This window comes from Hippocampus guttulatus, chromosome 13 (genome assembly GCF_054856545.1).
Source record: "Hippocampus guttulatus isolate MCC_2025c chromosome 13, RoL_Hgut_1.0, whole genome shotgun sequence".
NCBI lineage: Eukaryota > Metazoa > Chordata > Actinopteri > Syngnathiformes > Syngnathidae > Hippocampus > Hippocampus guttulatus.
This window is the reverse complement of record NC_141273.1, coordinates 1,842,015-1,856,001: the sequence shown is the minus strand read 5'-3', so window position 1 is coordinate 1,856,001 and position 13,987 is coordinate 1,842,015. Positions and strand designations below refer to the sequence as shown.

Here is a 13,987-nt window from a genome sequence, read left to right as displayed (position 1 = left end):
CCCACTAAAACACTGGCCATGCTATCAGTGAGCTGAAATGACAGCCCTGATCTGAAAGATTTTTTTTTCTCTTGTTTCCATAGTGTAGTGGTTATTACGTTCGTCTCACACACGAAAGGTACCCAGTTCGAAACTGGTTGGGAACAAAGCTTCTTTTTGATTTGCAGTGAAAAACTGGAACACCGAAATATTTAAAGCCACATACACTCCCCGTCAGGGAATCGAACCCCTGTCTTCCGCGTGACAGGCGGAGATACTGTCCACTATACTAACGAGGACCACAAGAGTTAAAGTAGCTCTACCAACTAAAACACTGGCCATGCTATCAGTGAGCTGAAATGACAGCCCTGATCTGAAACATTTTTGTTTAGCCTGTTTCCATAGTGTAGTGGTTATCACGTTCGTCTCACACACGAAAGGTCCCCAGTTCGAAACTGGGTGGGAACAAAGCTTCTATTTGATTTGCAGTGAAAAACTGGAACACCAAAATATTGAAAGCCACATCAACTTCCCGTCAGGGAATCGAACCCCGGTCTTCCGCGTGACAGGCGGAGATACTGTCCACTATACTAACGAGGAGCACAAGAATTAAAGTAGCTCTACCAACTAAAACACTGGCCATGCTATCAGTGAGCTGAAATGACAGCCCTGATCTGAAACTTTCTTGTTTCGCCTGTTTCCATAGTGTAGTGGTTATCACGTTCGTCTCACACAAGAAAGGTCCCCAGATCGAAACTGGGTGGGAACAAAGCTTCTTTTTGATTTGCAGTGAAAAACTGGAACACCAAAATATTTAAAGCCACATCAACTCCCCGTCAGGGAATCGAACCCCGGTCTTCCGCGTGACAGGCGGAGATACTGTCCACTATACTAACGAGGATCACAAGAATTAAAGTAGCTCTACCAACTAAAACACTGGCCATGCTATCAGTGAGCTGAAATGACAGCCTTGATCTGAAACATTTTTGTTTCGCCTGTTTCCATAGTGTAGTGGTTATCACGTTCGTCTCACACACGAAAGGTCCCCAGTGCGAAACTGGGTGGGAACAAAGCTTCTTTTTGATTTGCAGTGAAAAACTGGAACACCAAAATATTTAAAGCCACATCAACTCCCCGTCAGGGAATCGAACCCCGGTCTTCCGCGTGACAGGCGGAGATACTGTCCACTATACTAACGAGGACCACAAGAATTAAAGTAGCTCTACCAACTAAAACACTGGCCATGCTATCAGTGAGCTGAAATGACAGCCCTGATCTGAAACATTTCTGTTTCGCCTGTTTCCATAGTGTAGTGGTTATCACGTTCGTCTCACACAAGAAAGGTCCCCAGTTCGAAACTGGGTGGGAACAAAGCTTCTTTTTGATTTGCAGTGAAAAACTGGAACACCAAAATATTTAAAGCCACATCAACTCCCCGTCAGGGAATCGAACCCCGGTCTTCCGCGTGACAGGCGGAGATACTGTCCACTATACTAACGAGGATCACAAGAATTAAAGTAGCTCTACCAACTAAAACACTGGCCATGCTATCAGTGAGCTGAAATGACAGCCTTGATCTGAAACATTTTTGTTTCGCCTGTTTCCATAGTGTAGTGGTTATCACGTTCGTCTCACACACGAAAGGTCCCCAGTTCGAAACTGGGTGGGAACAAAGCTTCTTTTTGATTTGCAGTGAAAAACTGGAACACCAAAATATTTAAAGCCACATCAACTCCCCGTCAGGGAATCGAACCCCGGTCTTCCGCGTGACAGGCGGAGATACTGTCCACTATACTAACGAGGACCACAAGAATTAAAGTAGCTCTACCAACTAAAACACTGGCCATGCTATCAGTGAGCTGAAATGACAGCCCTGATCTGAAACATTTCTGTTTCGCCTGTTTCCATAGTGTAGTGTTTATCACGTTCGTCTCACACACGAAAGGTCCCCAGTTCGATACTGGGTGGGAACAAAGCTTCTTTTTGATTTGCAGTGAAAAACTGGAACACCAAAATATTGAAAGCCACATTAACTCCCCGTCAGGGAATCGAACCCCGGTCTTCCGCTTGACAGACGCAGATAATGTCCGCCATATTTACGATCACCACAATTTTTAAAGAAGCTCTACCCAGCAAAACATGCTTTCAATTCGCTGAGTTGACATCCCTTATTTGAAAAACTTCCTTACTGCACTGTACTAAGTTGTATAGTACACTTTTAACAGAATTCTGTCACACCCAGCAGTGGAGCAAATGATGACATATGTGTGAATGTCACGAAGCATATTTCAAAAACCCAACAGTTTGTCTCAAAAATGTTTGAGCCTGAAGCTTACTCATAACTCAAGTAATTTCTTGTGCTGTGTGTTTTGTATCTTTTTTTCAGGTCATCAAGTGTGAGGCGGCAGTGGCCTGGGAATCAAACAAGCCTTTGACAATTGAAGAGATTGAGGTCGAGCCGCCGCAGGCCAATCAGGTCCGAGTCAAGGTGAGAAAAGGGGGACTGCACCTTATTAGTGTGTTGTACATTCATTCATTGCATACATTACTCATAAAAAGTTTGTTTTTTTGCTTTCAAATGAATATTCAGGATGAACTTCATATACATTAGAATATACAATTAAAACTCATTCACTCCCAAAGACGTATTTAGATGTCTTTTCAATGGCTGGCCATTTTCAGACCCTTCCAGACCCTGTTCAAGTACAGTCAATATTAAAGGAGTAACTGTGGCGTCTGAAAAGACATCTAAATACGTCTTTGGGAGTGAATGAGTTAAATATGAACTGTTACGTTTTAACTTTTACACATGTACAACACGTCAGTATTTTTTCCACAACTCTGCAAAGTTCACATCGGGTGCTTCATCCATGACTCAATCAATACATTTCCAACAATGTCCTCTTCTATGCCTTTCTGTGACTGTTTGAGTCAACATGGACGACAAGCCTGTCTTATTAAATCATAATGTGTGACACTGGTACATGAAGGTTAATGCAAGATGACAGGATTCAAGTTATTAATTCTGGTGTTGGGGGAATGTCGCGGAGACTCAAACAGAATAACATGAATTCCATCCATTCTGTAGTGCTGATTCGACTCTGGGTAATAGGTGAGCTGGAACTTATTCCAGGTGACTTTGGGTGGAATGCGGAATACATCCCTGCCTCATTTATGTAAGACATTAGGAATAGGTTAAGCAAGGTATTTATAGTTCGAAAGCACATCTCAGACAAGGCATTTCAAGGTCCCTAACACATGGCATAAAAGGCATCATGAGAAAATGTAAAAATAAAATGTGGTAATCTGAAGCAAAAACAGACATTTAAAGCCCCGAATTCTATTAAAAAACGTTATAGGAGATGGGTTGAAAATGTTAATCCATATTAAAACAATAGGAGCAGCACAGTGGTCAAGTGATAAACACGTCTGGCTCACAGTGCAGAGGTGCTAAAGCCTACCTGTGAGGAGTTTGCATGTTCTCCCCGTGCCTGTGTGGGTTTTCTCCGGGTACTCCTGTTTCCTCCCACATTCCAAAAACATGCATGGTAGGTTAACGGAACACACTAAATCGTCCCTGTTGTGAATGTGGATGGTTGTTCGTCTCTGTGTGCCCTGCGATTGGCTCACAACCAGTTCAGCGTGTACCCCCGCCAACTGCCCGAAGACAGCTGGGATAGGCTCCAGGACGCCCGTGACAATCATAGGGTGCGCGGATTAGAAAATGGATGGATTGATGGATTAAAACAATGATATAAAACGGGTAAAGAAAAGATACAGTGCAGAGTGAGTATAAATTTGATCTACTAAATGTAATCAGTGAATGGAAAAGTCTTTAGTCGTAATTTGAAAGAACAGAGTTGGCGCAAATCTGTGTCCTGTGAGTTTGTTCTTGATTTGTGGTGCCCCCCATGTTTGGCTTGAAGATTACAGAAAGTATTTCTGTCCAAGATGACCTGAGAATTCTGGATGGTTCATTATCTTAGGGACAAATCAGAAATGTATTTAGTCTTGAAAACATACTGTGGTGTTTACACCAACAGAGAAATAACGAGCTGCTTAAGTTATGTTGTCACAGCTCCAATGACTGTTCTTCCACACCGTATAATTACTTGGTATGCCAGTTGCATAGAGAATAACAACTGGAGCTGCAGAAAGATGAACTGCATGAAGCAAACATCTTTGAAAGGTGCTGCCTTTGCTGTGCAAACACCATTGAGTAGGGTGAAACAACCTTTGCACTACATGCTGTATCTGCACCCATCTGCCAGGTGCAAGAGGGCACAAATAGCCCACAGGACTAGGATACGTAACAGTTTTTTTTCCTCCACCATCACAAAACGGAAGAAGCAACCCCAACTTACTCACAAGCCAAAGTAACTGCACTGTCCTAAATTAAACTCATAACCAATACAACAATCGATATGTTGTGTATGGTTTTATTGCCGTAACATCCATCCCATAAATCACACACACCCCGTGTATAATACAACTCCCTCCAAAATAATCCTTTAAAAGTTTCTTTTTTTTTACTCTGTACTTGAATATGAAATGGTCCCACGATTTGCTGGTATCCGTTAGTATCAGAGTGAATAAGAATGAAAGATTCAAAATATCCCAAGAAAGGGTCAATGCTTTTAAATCCAGGTTATAAATTATGCTTTTTTCCCATCTTTGATGGTCTTTCAAAGTCAGAATCATCAATCATCATTCATCAAGCGTCATTCTCTTTCGCTTTCTGGAATCCAAAACATTATTTGGTTCGGTTCAGAAACTGACAGGTGCAGAATATGGTCCAGTCTGACTCAATGTCCCCTACCACCCCCGGGACAGAGGCGAAGTTCTGCAATAGGTGGAAGTTGAATCTCTTTCTGACAGGGGATTCTGCCAGATGTTCCCAGCAAACCCTCACAATATGTTTGGGTCTGCCATGTCGAACCGGCATCTTCCCCCAGTAACGGAGCCAACACACCAGCAGGTGTTGATAAGATCACAGTTCCGCCCCTGTATTCATTATGGACAATCTCTGACCAGCACAGTCTAGTAACAAAGCACCACTCGGATTCTGATCGAGGAGGGCGTTCCTCCCAACCACGCCCTTCTGGGTCTCACTGTAATTGTCTACTTGAGCATTGAAATCTCCCAGCAGAACGAAGGAGCTCTAAAGCAAACCTTCCAAGGACACCGACAAGGGTGGGTACTCCTAGCTGCTGTTTGGTGCACAGGCACGAATAAGTCAGAACCTGTCCTTCACACCCGCAGGCAGAAGGAGGCTACCCTCTCATCCACTGAGGTAAACCCCAATGTACAGGTGCCAAGCCATGGGGCAATAAGTATGCCCACACCAACACTGCACCTCTCATCGTCAGCAACTTCAGAGTGCTAAAGAATCCAACCTCTCTTGAGTGGACTGGTACCAGAGCCCAAGCTGTGTGTGGAGGCGAGTCGGACTATATCTCGTCTGAATTTCTCTGCCTTACGCACCAGCATGGGCTCCTTTCTTGCCGGAGAGGTGACATGCCATGTCCCTCGACTTAGCTTCTGTTTAATGAATGTGTGACTATCATCAAGCACTTAATCGGGTGTTTTTACTGACAAGTCTTTCTCCTTGGAACAGATCGTGGCAACGGGTGTCTGCCGTACCGACCTCTTCTACCTGTATGAAACGCAGAATAAAGACCTCTTCCCAATTGTGCTTGGCCATGAGGGTGCAGGCATCGTGGAGAGTGTTGGTCCTGGAGTCACTGAATTTCAGCCAGGTCAGTCTGGAATGATCCTAGTCTTTATTGACCCTAATATTTATTCCAAAATATGAGGGAATTCGATACCACACTTGAGTTTGTTCGTTTGTGTCACTTAAGCACTGTTTTTGTCTTTTAGGCGACAAAGTTGTCCCTCTGATCGTCTCCCAGTGTAGAGAATGCCGCTTCTGTAAGAGTCCCAGAACTAACCAGTGTGAAAAAGCATGGTGAGCTCCACAAGCAACCACCTTCTTCTCCTAAATGTAGATCCTAAATGGGTTCGAGGAAGATAATTGATCTTTGCCTCTTGAGTGCCTCCCCGTCACTTTCCTAAAACCACGTCGGTCATGGACATACCTCTACTTTCTCGGTAATATAGAAATCTCATGAACATCCTCTTCAGCAGCTTACATGTTTGATGCCAAAACAATGGGTTTACAAAGTGTTAGCTGACTAGCAAACCTTCCCATTCATGCATCCCACGGCACAACGGTCATGTCAGTAAATGCCGCTGTCGGAACCAAGGGTGCGTAACCATACACGCATACCTGCACATCCCAGTGCTCTTTCTCTTGAACTGGGGGTGCTAATGGTCGGTCTATACTCAGCAAAAAAAGGATCCCAGAGCAGACTCCCTTCCAAATGTAAAAAGAGAGTTCATTAAATGAAATAGCTTTGAATCTTCACAATAAAAAGATGCATGCGCAATGCGACAAAAGGTTGATGTAAAAAAATAAACTAAAACATCCTCTGACAGAAGAACCGAAAGAGATGGTCAACTAACAGAAAAGAAGAGTAAACAAAACAATACCAATGATAGGAACCAAACTAAATTTACGGAAGTGGAGATAAAACCCAGAAGCATATCATAAAAAAATAAAATGGAGCCACAATCTGGAAATATGATAAAACATAGCACATGGAAAAAAGTAATGCAAATGCTGAAGTCTCACCCCAGCACACTGCCGCAGCTGCCTCTACTCTCAAAAGCTTCCGATTCTGAACAAGCGACAGGTGTGTTGCTATTGGAGGCAAACATTCAATATAGCATCTCAATCAGGGTACAGTGAACAAAAACGGTAGAATACTCATTTTGTGATTGCTCATTGCGTATTGACAAAAGGCGGAAAGTTGGATCCAGTGACGAGATAAGGAGGTCTTTCCATCTTCTGAACTATAATATAATATAGTATTATAATACAATATAATTTCATGAAGATTTTTTAAATACAGTACATTACAACTTGAAACCAACCACAAAGATGCTTTGAATAGACCAGATGCCGGCACAAGGACTTTTGTTTGTAGATTCGAATATGAATACTCTTTGAGCAAAGGCACCACATTTTCCGGATTATAAATCACCAGCCATAAAATGCATAATAAAGAAGAAAAAAAACCCTGAAGTCGCACTGGAGTATAAGTCACATTTTGGGGGTAAATTTATTTAATAAAATCCAACACCAAGAACATCTTGAAAGGCCAATAAAAATACAGAACAACAGGCTGAATAAATGACAATCTGCACGACGCATCTTACATGACGCAAATGAAGGGAGAACATGCTTGGTATGCTCACGTAACATATTAAGAGTTATTTGGATAACTGCAGCAGAAAGAACATGTTAACAAGTTGACTAAACCATCTGTGTCACTCCAAATCACAAAATCCAATGAAATCTTCAGTTTCGGTGTCACCTTTAAAGAACTCTGCGAACTCCCTGGGTCAGGGGGTCGGCAACATGCGGCTCTCGAGCCGCAGGCAGCTCTATAGCGCCCCCCCCCCCAGTGGCTCCCGAGAGCTTTTTCAAAATTTTTGGAAAATGAATTAGATGGTAGCGAAATATCTATTTTTTGTTTTAATATGGTTTCTGCGAGAGGACAAACATGACACAAACATTATTAACGTTTTCCAATGCTGTAAAAATGTGTCAAATAAATATTAAATGTCAACATTTCGTCAACGAATATTTGCGTCATCGCCTGCGACACACGTTTCTATTAGCAGGGCGGGATGTCAGTCATGCTTCTACATCGCTCACGTCAGTCATCGTCAGTCGTTTTTATGAGTGCAGGTACCGCCAACGTAGAAAGTCTCAACACAGGCTAGAGCACCCTCTTGCGTTTTAATGTGAAAATAACATGTGAAATGATATAATGTGTTTTTCATTTAACACACAAATCGCTCAAGGGTATAAATCACACCCCCGGCCAAACTATGAAAAAATAGCGATTTATAACCCGCGAAATACGGTAATCTTTAAATCCAGAATCCAGAGTATTGACACCAACACTTTCATCTTGTCTAGGGATGTTGTTCCTCACAACGTGAGCCAAGCACCCACCTCCAAGTTAAACTACAAGGGAAAGAAGCTGCTGCAGTTCATGGGAATCAGTACCTTCTCACAGTACAGTGTGGTTAACCAGATTGCTCTAGCCAAGATTGATCCCGCTGCCCCTTTGGATAAAGTCTGTCTTCTTGGCTGCGGTATCTGCACAGGATTTGGAGCGGCAGTCAATAATGCTCAGGTGTGAGGAGACAATCTCGCGCATGTTTATCTTTGTATTAGAATTGAATTGTGACATTTTTGAAAGAAAGAAAAGATGGAAACATATGGAAAAGGACCCGCAAAAAAAGCATGTGTGGTTGGAATCAACTTTGCATCACTTTCATCCATTTCAGGTCCTCTCCAAAATATACCACACCACACATCAGTACAGAAACACAAGACCTCAATAATAGATGAAAAAAAAGACTGGCTATTTACAACGCAGTGCTTGCAGTTGCTTCCAACTTTCAAACTGCCACCTTCAATTCATCAAACAAGTGGATTGATTGGGTCATTTATTAAACGCAATCATGTCTTAAGGCGGGTGCTCCGGTTTCCTCCCACATTCCAAAAAAAACATGCGTGGCAGGCTGATTGAACACTCTAAATTGTCCCTAGGTGTGAGTGTGAGCGTGGATGGTTGTTCGTCTCTGTGTGCCCTGTGATTGGCTGGCAACCAATTCAGGGTGTCCCCCGCCTACTGCCCGAAGACAGCTGGGATGGGCTCCAGCACCCCCCGCGACCCTAGTGAGGACCAAGCGGTTCGGAAGATGAATGAATGAATGAATGTTATCTTAAAACCTGAAAGGGTGTTGAACCTTCTGCTGCGGAAGTCTCTCGCTGTTCATGTGTAGGCATCATTGCTGGTGACTACACTCGGTTCGAGGCACAAGACTGGAGACGTTTCTTATTTTTCTGTGGTCGCTACCACTGAGTCGCTGAACACCCGACGTGCCTCAGCGCACCGTCACTGCCAGAAGCGAACTGCAGGGAAGCTCCACCCCCATTATTTATATACACCCCATAATACGGTATCCCTCCACACAAAATAGTACCAAACATTTAGTCATAATGCCAGTGGCATACATCGTCACTCAACAAAGGGGTGTATATACACTGCAGTGAGTATTGTTCCGCGTGGCGAGCATAGTTAATGACCTATAAGCTTGATAGATGGTACTTTGAGTGAAAAAGAAGAAATATCGTGCTTCAACACATTCCCTCCCGTTTACAAAGTGTCATTGCACAGACCACACGCAGCAGATATGTGACCAATGAATGGCGGCCGTGGTGAACTGCGGGGATTCGCGCCACAGACACAATCAACGAATGAAAAATCAAGACACGAAGAACGAGACACAGCAATACAGAAATACACATTACCTGTAACAAAGTATGGCAGCAGCAGAGCCATATTCATTCTCGTGTCTGCGCAACAAACAAGCATTTGCCAATCAACTCCACACACAAAAAGCTTCAATTTACAAAACGTCACTCTAACAACAACACAGAAAACAAAGTGGACTCAGACCAATTAAGGGATCTACTTGAGCACACCACACAGCAGTATAAGAATTAAAAAATATATTTTTATATGTATGTATTTTTTCCAGGTTGAACCAGACTCCACTTGTGCTGTATTCGGTTTAGGAGCTGTGGGCTTGGCTGCAATCATGGGTTGCAAATATGCTGGTGCCAAAAGAATTATCGCTGTGGATATCAACGCAAACAAGTTTGAGAAAGCCAATGAGTTTGGAGCCACCGACTTTGTAAACCCAAAGGATCACAACAAACCGATTAGCAAAGTGCTCTCTGAGATGACCAATGGTGGAGTTGACTTCTCCCTGGAATGTGTGGGGGATGTCAAACTTATGGTGAGGAACATTTTCTTCAAGAATGACAATTTTGAAATGCTTTGCGAAACAATCCGTGCCCTTTCCTGTCTAGCGTTCTGCTTTGGAGTCTTGCATACCTGCCTGGGGAGTAAGTGTGATCGTTGGCTGGACTGACAAGGAAGACTTCTCTGCTCGTCCGAATGATCTCATCGGTGGACGCACATGGAAGGGCTCCATATTTGGAGGTAAATGAGCTGGGGGATTCTGCTGGTGGACAGCAAATGGCAGTATGTTAATTTCATATGTCACATTCCAAAAACATGCATGGCAGGTTAATGGAAAACTCGAAATTGACCCGAGGTGTGAGTGTGAGCTTGGATGGTTGCTCGTCTGTGTGTGCCCTGCGACTGGCTGGCAATCGGTTCAGGGTGTCCCCCGCCTACTGCCCGAAGACAGCCGGGATGGGCTCCTGCACCCCACGCGACCCTTGTAAGGATCAGCGATCAGAAAATGGATGGATGGATGTGCTTTCCAATGTGGTTTACAAAGTCTCACATTCGCTTATTTGAACAAATATCGGAGTGCAGCCTACAATAGTCCGTTGATTCAGATTGTCAACCTCCGGAAAGGTTTTCCTTTTTAGTTCAAAATAACTTACTTTGACCTCCGGGATCCCTCATTATGACCTGGCCAACGGCATATTGCTTTTTGCCTTTGGTCCTATTTTAGGTCCATCCTGTTGCGTTGTTGCACTGGCCTCGTACTAGCTTGCGCTAAAACAGTTCATCTCTCAGGACCAGCATCTAAGTTTGCCAACTCCTTTTGTTGTTAGGATGGTGTGAGAGGCCAATTGCAAAGCAACGACAAAGGTCTTGATAAACTGCCTAGCTGGGTTTTACTGACTGACTGCTTAACATTTAAATTGAATGCCCATTACCTTTTGCGCGTCGCACTCACACACACACATCACACGCTGCATAAGCCTTCCCTGACACGGCATGAGTGTTGCCATTTAAACATTCCCCTGTGATAGTACATGCGACAATATACTATGACGATAAAATACTATCCACCAAAATTCTAATCTGGGCGTTTGTTTTCAATTGCCAATTTGAAACACAAAAAAACGATTTGTGCACAGCCCCAGTATGTATGATTTCCACCCATCCATCTATTTTCAAACACCGCTTATCCTGAACAGGGTTTCAGGAAGTTGTTGCAGCCTCTCCCAGCTGATTTCGGGCGGAAGGCCGACCGGTCGCCAGTCAGTCGCAGGGCGCATATAGAGACAAACAACCATTCGCACCCGCATTCACAACATCACTGAATGGGAAACAATCGCACTCTGCCCACACACAGGTTCGGCGTGTGTACCGCTACACCATCAGCGACTGTATGATTGGCAATGGTGATTTAATTTTTGAAAGTACATTATACGAGAGTCGTTCTGTCCATTTTACCAAAAATTATTTTACCTGCAAATTCTGTTGAGCAATAAGTAGAAGTATTTGTTTAATGTTACTAGAAGAAACAACTCTATTTAGTTTCATTCACTATATTGACACTTTTGGAAGAAATTACATGCACTTCATTTGTGAAGTACAGTGAACAAAACTATAAATATAACATTTCTGGTTTTGCTGCATTTTTCGTGAGCGGGACTCAGAGATCTAAAAGTTTTTCGACATACACAAAAGGCCATTGCCCTCAAATATTGTTCACAAATCTGTAGAAATCAGTGTTTGGGAGCATTTCTCCTTTCTCGAGATCATCTAATCCACCTTGCACATGTGGCATGTCAAGATACTGATTAGAAAAAAAATGATTATTACACAAGGCGGCTCAGTGAATACTGGTTAGCTCGTCGGCCTCACAGTATAGGGATGCGGGGTTCGATTCCGGCCCTCCTGTGTGGAGTTTGCATGGTCTCCCCGTGCCTCTGTGGGTTTTCTCCGGGTAATCCGGGTTCCTTCCACATTCCACATTCCAAAGGTTAAAGTTAATGGAAGACTCTAAATTGTAAATGAATTCAGATATGATGGGGCGTACGTCAGGCAGGTGACCTGAAAAGTAGATTAATATAGTGGATACAATATGGTCATGACTTTTCATCTTGACTTTTGGTCTGCACAATTAATGTCCTCCAAATAAAATTAAAAGCAGATCTTATCCTTTTTTTTTTCTTCCCCCCCCCCCTTAATAAATCAATTTAGCAGGCTGATTGAACACTCAAAGTTGTCCCGAGGTGTGATTGTGAGCATGAATGGTTGCTGGTCTTTGTGCGCCCTGTGATCGGCTGGCAACCGGTTCAGGGTGTGCCCTGCCTACTGCCCGAAGATAGGCTCCGGCACCCCCCCCCCCCCCCCCCGCCACCCACGTGAGGAGAAACGGATCAGAAAATGGATGGATGAATGGATTAGTCCAGTGATTCCCAACCTTTACTGAGCCAAGGCACGTTTTTATAAGTTTGAAAAATCGCACGGCACACCAACAAACAAAATTGTCACAAAAAGAGGATATATTTGTCAGTTTCTTACTTTTTACCATCGAACAGAAGGTCATTTATTTGTTCTTGCTGTCACTGTAAGTTGCTGGCATAGATGACCTGACAAAGATACATTATTTGTTGTTAATAAATTGTTTTCATACCAATTACGTGAATTTTGATTCGTTCCCGCAGCACACCGTTAGAGCTCTCACGGCACACTGGTTGGGAAACACTGGATTGATTAGTCTATCGGTGTGCATAGGCTAGCCACATTTAAAGGCTACTTTAAAAATGTTCAATTTTATCTCCATAGCACAACGCCGCAGATGTCGCAAGTTTTGAGGGCGTGTCAAATTGGCATCCTGACTGCAGGAATTGTCCACCAGAGCCGAGGCCCGTGAATTCAATGTGTATCCTCAGTCAGACCCCGCTGACCGATAGGAATATCGGGAAAGTCCTGGCAGACTCTCCGTTCAAAGGGTCATCGGAGCGGACAGGAATTTTCCGAAACCGGTGTTAGAGGGACTCCTTTAAGTTGTCACTGCCTCGGTTTTAAGAAGTTGGCCCTGTTTTAATTCCAGTGGGCCATGATTGGCGCTACATTTAAAGGCAGTCATTTGGCTTGGCTGTCTTTGGTGAGGGGTTCAGAAAATCCTGAGAGTTTTCTTGGAAGGGCCTTTTTCTGTTTTGCTTTTACTTGGATATCCCTCATTCCAATATGAGGAGGGCGTAAAAAAAAAAATCTGACACCTTCAGCATTTGAACTCTCCTTTTGATTTTCACTGGTATTTTAACATCTTTTTTTTTTTTTTGGTTGCAATTTCTAAATCAGGTTTTAAGGGTAAGGACGGCGTGGCTGAAATGGTTCAAGCCTACATGAACAAGAAAATAAAGCTGGATGAGTTCATCACTCACAACATGCCCTTGGATCGCATCAATGAAGCCATTGAACTGCTGAAGCAGGGTAAAAGGTATAAAACACTCCAACTATTCGATTATTACACAGTAATTAATGACTAACAATGTTAAAAAGTAAGTTTGTCTTCTCCTTTTGTTCACAGTATCCGAACTGTCCTGAGTGTTAGCCCACAGTAACTCAATTGTTCAAGGAATTGATCTTGTCATACCGACACAGGCTTCCACAATTTTCATGGTTTCTGTATTTTGAATGATATGATACGTCAAGACTTCATGATGACTCGGCACACTCGAGCATCACGCATTAATGAATGCAAAGAAGGACTTTGAAACAATGCAGACAACGCCAAGGGATTACTTTTTGTGCCCGTTTTGAAACATGTTCACAGGAGATCAAGTTCAGCGTGTCGTAGCATCCGCGGATAAAAATAAATGAAAGATTGGAGACTTCCCAGTGTTCTGGTTGTGTTTTGTACCATATTCTCAAATATTTTCCTTTTCGACAGCAGAACCAATATTGTTTTGGACAGAGGTGAACTGCGACCAAAATATAAAAATACAAAAACGGCCCAGGCATTTTCGGCCTTGACAGGCTCCTCATAATTAGCAGAGCGAAACCGATTGTGAATTCATGTACGTTTTCCCCGAAGAAATGCAATATACAAATTATTCAAAATGATTATGGTGAGGTGAAAA

The 13,987-nt window shown here is 43.2% G+C and overlaps 1 protein-coding gene and 11 non-coding genes across 12 annotated transcripts in view; 8 read left to right on the top strand and 4 right to left on the bottom strand.

Moving 5' to 3' along the window:
• Positions 1–13,741, top strand: part of LOC147195777 (alcohol dehydrogenase 1-like) — a 51,431-nt gene extending 37,690 nt beyond the window's left edge. The window contains 8 exon segments of the mRNA XM_086126600.1: positions 2,366–2,467; positions 5,597–5,738; positions 5,860–5,947; positions 8,030–8,249; positions 9,664–9,995; positions 9,997–10,130; positions 13,206–13,344; positions 13,435–13,741. Of these exon segments, the coding sequence (XP_085982726.1) occupies positions 2,366–2,467; positions 5,597–5,738; positions 5,860–5,947; positions 8,030–8,249; positions 9,664–9,995; positions 9,997–10,130; positions 13,206–13,344; positions 13,435–13,468 (1,191 nt within the window). The 3' untranslated portion in view covers positions 13,469–13,741.
• On the top strand, positions 74–146 carry trnav-cac (transfer RNA valine (anticodon CAC)). The gene has a single exon. It is a non-coding gene; the product is annotated as a tRNA-Val (tRNA).
• On the top strand, positions 375–447 carry trnav-cac (transfer RNA valine (anticodon CAC)). Its single transcript has one exon. It is a non-coding gene; the product is annotated as a tRNA-Val (tRNA).
• Positions 676–748, top strand: trnav-cac (transfer RNA valine (anticodon CAC)). Its single transcript has one exon. It is a non-coding gene; the product is annotated as a tRNA-Val (tRNA).
• trnad-guc (transfer RNA aspartic acid (anticodon GUC)) lies at positions 809–880 on the bottom strand. Its single transcript has one exon. It is a non-coding gene; the product is annotated as a tRNA-Asp (tRNA).
• On the top strand, positions 977–1,049 carry trnav-cac (transfer RNA valine (anticodon CAC)). The gene has a single exon. It is a non-coding gene; the product is annotated as a tRNA-Val (tRNA).
• On the bottom strand, positions 1,110–1,181 carry trnad-guc (transfer RNA aspartic acid (anticodon GUC)). Its single transcript has one exon. It is a non-coding gene; the product is annotated as a tRNA-Asp (tRNA).
• trnav-cac (transfer RNA valine (anticodon CAC)) lies at positions 1,278–1,350 on the top strand. Its single transcript has one exon. It is a non-coding gene; the product is annotated as a tRNA-Val (tRNA).
• trnad-guc (transfer RNA aspartic acid (anticodon GUC)) lies at positions 1,411–1,482 on the bottom strand. Its single transcript has one exon. It is a non-coding gene; the product is annotated as a tRNA-Asp (tRNA).
• On the top strand, positions 1,579–1,651 carry trnav-cac (transfer RNA valine (anticodon CAC)). Its single transcript has one exon. It is a non-coding gene; the product is annotated as a tRNA-Val (tRNA).
• On the bottom strand, positions 1,712–1,783 carry trnad-guc (transfer RNA aspartic acid (anticodon GUC)). Its single transcript has one exon. It is a non-coding gene; the product is annotated as a tRNA-Asp (tRNA).
• Positions 1,880–1,952, top strand: trnav-cac (transfer RNA valine (anticodon CAC)). Its single transcript has one exon. It is a non-coding gene; the product is annotated as a tRNA-Val (tRNA).
• Positions 13,742–13,987: the final 246 nt, after the last annotated feature.